The sequence below is a fragment of the Aristolochia californica genome, unplaced genomic scaffold (genome assembly GCF_029961685.1).
Source record: "Aristolochia californica isolate CCGP_79_NKW_82.1479 unplaced genomic scaffold, dmAriCali1.0.hap1 SCAF_11, whole genome shotgun sequence".
Taxonomy (NCBI): Eukaryota; Viridiplantae; Streptophyta; class Magnoliopsida; order Piperales; family Aristolochiaceae; genus Aristolochia; species Aristolochia californica.
This window is the reverse complement of record NW_027181782.1, coordinates 29,210,130-29,214,123: the sequence shown is the minus strand read 5'-3', so window position 1 is coordinate 29,214,123 and position 3,994 is coordinate 29,210,130. Positions and strand designations below refer to the sequence as shown.

Here is a 3,994-nt window from a genome sequence, read left to right as displayed (position 1 = left end):
GTTTATGGAGTATTTATGCAGGTATTATGTATATTGATTATGCCCAATTTTAAGTAGAGGTCATGCCGAATTTTATACAGGTATTATATACATAGATTATACTCAATTTTCAGAAGGGGTTAAGCCTCAATCTTATACATGTATTATATATATAGGTTATGCCTAATTTTATGTAGAGGTCATGCCCAATTTTATGTAAAATATATGTATAATTTTATATATAATTTATTTGATATATATTTTTTGAAAATTTTTAAATGTATGTTAAGGCTTGAAGCTCGGCTCGAGATCGGTTAAAAATTTTGGGCTCAAGCTCGATAACAATTTTAGGCTCGAGGCTCGGCTCGGCTCGAAACTCGGCTCGAAATATTTAAATCAAGTTTGGCTTGAACATAAGCAGGTTCGAGCTTAGCTCGGCTCAGCTCGATGCCACCCCTACATCTTGCCTATGCAAAATTTGACATCTATGAACATGGATGTTTCAGTTATACTTTTATGTAATATTTACTTACCGATAAGGGTGAGAAGTCTAATCCCTTATTTCTTCCCCAATACACAGATGTCTCGATAAGATGCCCACCCTTGGTTTTCTATCTTATTTCCCTCTTTGTAGAAACAAAAGAAACACAAATTCCCTTGGCAAGTGTTGGTGTTCATGGCAATGGTCACAAGTCACAACATACAAATACAGAGACATGCACCATCAAGCCTGAATCGCTTTTCATGAAGGCCTCTCACGGGTTTTTACATACGTGTGTGCACACGAGCTTAATGATCGCTTTTCATGAGCGCCTCTCACGGGTTTTTACATACGTGTGCACACGAGCTGAATGATTTGACTCTTGACTATTGACCAAGATTTTGATTGACAAGCTCGACCGGTCGGCGGCTTCCGCCATTTTCTATCATTTACCGATGACGGTGAATTCCCGGTTAGAAAAACGTGCTTGTCTGTTTTTTTTTTTTGGACAAAATACTCGTACCGACCTATTCTGTCGCTCCTTTATAGTCATCTCCATCCGGCGTTTCGAAGAAGCACGACAGCTACGCCGTCGAGAGCGAGCGACTTCCCTCCCGGCTGATTGATTGCTTTACTCACTTACGCGCTATGGCACCGGAAAGCCTTGCGATTGACCCGAGAAGTGGCTTCTGCGCTTCTAACTCCGTCTTCTACAGCAAGCGCAAACCCATCCAGCTCCCCACCGACGAATTCCTCGATCTAGCAACTTTCATCGCTTCTCGCCGCCATTCCGGTGTGGTCGCCTTCATCGATGCCGCCACCGGCAGTCGCCTCACTTTCCAAGAGCTCTGGCTCGCCGTTGACGCTCTCGCGGCAGCTTTATACCGTCGCGGCATCCGCAAAGGCGATGTCGTCCTCCTCCTCTCCCCGAATTCCATCTACTTTGCCGTCGTCTTCCTCGCTGTCATGTCCCTTGGAGCCATTTTGACCACCACTAACCCGCTCAACACAGAGCGAGAGATCGCCAAACAGATCGCTGACTCCAAGCCTGTCCTTGCGGTCACGATTCCCGCGCTCGTGGTTAAGATCGCCGCCGCGGATCTCCCTATAGTTCTCATTGGAGGAGATAAAAAGAGCGGTGGTAACCCAAAAATTAAGATCGTTTCTACGGTGGAAGAGATGATAAAGGAGGATCCGGGAGGCAACCGAGTGAGGGAGAAAGTTCGGCAGGACGACACGGCGACGCTGCTCTACTCTTCGGGGACGACCGGAATGAGTAAAGGCGTGGTGTCTTCTCACAGAAACCTGATCGCCATGGTTGAGTCAATCGTCAACCGTTTCAGTCTCGAGGACGGCCCCCAGACGTTCATCTGCACCGTGCCGATGTTCCACGTGTACGGCCTGGCGGCGTTTGCGTCGGGTATTCTGGCGTCGGGATCGACTATCGTGGTGCTGTCCAAGTTCGAGCTGGACGAGATGCTGTCCTCCATCGACAGATACCAGGCGACCTATCTCCCGCTGGTGCCGCCGATTCTGGTGGCGCTGATCAACCACGCGCCGGCGATCCGCGCCAAATACGATCTCGGCTCGCTCCAGTGCGTGCTAAGCGGAGGCGCGCCGCTGAGCAAGGAGGTGATCGAGGGGTTTCTGGCGCATTATCCGACAGTGAGGATACTACAGGGGTACGGACTGACGGAGACAACAGCAATCGGGGCGTCAACAGACTCTGTGGAGGAGAGCCGGCGTTACGGCACCGCCGGTATGTTATCGCCGAACATGGACGCCAAGATAGTGGACCCAGAGAGCGGAAAGGCCCTGCCTGTCAACAGCACCGGCGAGCTCTGGCTACGTGGTCCCACCGTCATGAAAGGTACAGTTGATATTTGCTTCGAGTGTCGAGGGGGACAACTTTTATCTCGTCCCAATATCTATATTTTAATTAACCCTCACTTTGAAGCATAAAAAAGAAAAAAAAAAAAAAACTTGGGTAATTGCTAATTGGGTTGCTCGGAACCATATTTGTATAGATAGGGCCATTCCTGGTATAAGGTTTAACTAAGCTTCGAGATTTTAATTCAACACTTTTATACCTAATCTGTCTTGGATAATCACGACTCTAAATATTAATTTTGGACAGGATATTTTAGCAACCCTGAAGCTACGAGCTCCACTTTGGATTCTCAAGGGTGGTTAAGAACGGGAGATCTTTGCTACTTGGACGAAGATGGATTTATTTTTGTGGTAGATAGATTGAAGGAATTGATCAAATACAAAGGCTACCAAGTAAATACATCTTATTTTACTAATGTTTCACCAATGCTTTATACTTTTATTACTTTATATATAATCTTTCGTAAGCCGCTCGCTTATAATCACAATTTTCTTTTAGGTGGCTCCCGCCGAATTAGAGGCTTTGTTACTGACACATCCCAATGTGGCTGATGCTGCTGTAATCCCGTGAGTCATGTGGGAATATTTTTTAATATTCACCTGAAAACATTCCGATTTGAATTCTCTTTATGGGAGTGCAGGTTTCCGGACGAGGAGGTGGGTCAGTATCCAATGGCATATGTGGTAAGGAAAGAAGGCAGGAGTGTATCGGATAAGGAGTTGATGGAATTTATAGGAAAACAGGTCAAACTCATGACGTCCAACTTTCGTATGCAACTTTGATGCAATTATCCATGATCTTAACATTATAATGTTTTCTATCTTTAGATTCCATGTGAACATCACATTTAGTACTGTAATACTTTCTTGAATATAACTGTGAGGTTGATGGAATGGAATTAACAGGTAGCTCCATACAAGAGAATTCGGCGAGTTGCTTTTGTGTCTGGCATCCCCAAGAACCCTTCAGGCAAGATACTGAGGAAGGACCTCATCAAGCTAGCAACCAGCAAGTCCAATCTCTGAAGACTGAGGCTCCGCTCCCTCAAATTCTCATAAGCCGAAGTATGTGTAGGCTATGTTCCGGTTTTTTTTGGTTGAATTGTTGTTAATGCTATTACACCATGAGAGTGGACTTAGGAAAGTAGTTTATATAGGAAAAGTGAAAGTGACAGTAAATTATAGAAGAAAGAGCGAGGAGAGGAGAAACGAGTGAAGGCCGAGTTAGGGGAATAAAGGTATTTTACTTTCATTCGTTTTTCAGCCTTATCAAACTGATAAGAATTCTCTCAATAACTCACATTCTCAAACGTCCAACTTAATCACCATTCCTCGTTGCTTTTTATTTGACTTCTTTATTGATCAATAGTTTCATTTATGCTTGCATTAGTGGATGTTATACATGATACTTCTCCAAACTACATAAAAAAAAAAACCCTGGTTGTTACATTTTGGGCATTATACCTTGTGTAATTCTATTCCCTTCGTTACCTCCCAAGTTTTCTTTCCCTCAATAGGTTTCAGTTAGGGCGGGTTAGTCCAACTTGAATTAAAGTGAAAAATTGAATTGAACTTAAATGAACTGATTCAACTTCAACTCATCCTTGGGTGTTAATAGTGTAGACAAGTTCAAGTGCATTGGAA

At 44.2% G+C, this 3,994-nt stretch overlaps 1 protein-coding gene across 1 annotated transcript; it reads left to right on the top strand.

Annotated features, from left to right (window-relative positions):
- Positions 1-1,007: 1,007 nt before the first annotated feature.
- Positions 1,008-3,602, top strand: LOC137944715 (probable CoA ligase CCL5). The gene is made up of 5 exons (XM_068790437.1): positions 1,008-2,330; positions 2,598-2,743; positions 2,850-2,917; positions 2,992-3,094; positions 3,257-3,602. Exons 1-5 carry the CDS (start codon positions 1,109-1,111, stop codon positions 3,374-3,376), a joined length of 1,659 nt encoding a protein of 552 aa, XP_068646538.1. The 5' UTR covers positions 1,008-1,108; the 3' UTR covers positions 3,377-3,602.
- The last annotated feature ends 392 nt before the right edge of the window (positions 3,603-3,994 follow it).

What these genes read in the sequence shown, in the direction of transcription:
- LOC137944715 (XM_068790437.1), top strand. Translation starts at nt 1,109, where the DNA reads ATGGCACCGGAAAGCCTTGCGATTGACCCGAGAAGTGGCTTCTGCGCT. An exon ending in TGGTCCCACCGTCATGAAAG is followed by an intron (nt 2,331 to 2,597) that starts GTACAGTTGATA and finishes AATTTTGGACAG; the next exon opens with GATATTTTAGCAACCCTGAA. An exon ending in TCAAATACAAAGGCTACCAA is followed by an intron (nt 2,744 to 2,849) that starts GTAAATACATCT and finishes ATTTTCTTTTAG; the next exon opens with GTGGCTCCCGCCGAATTAGA.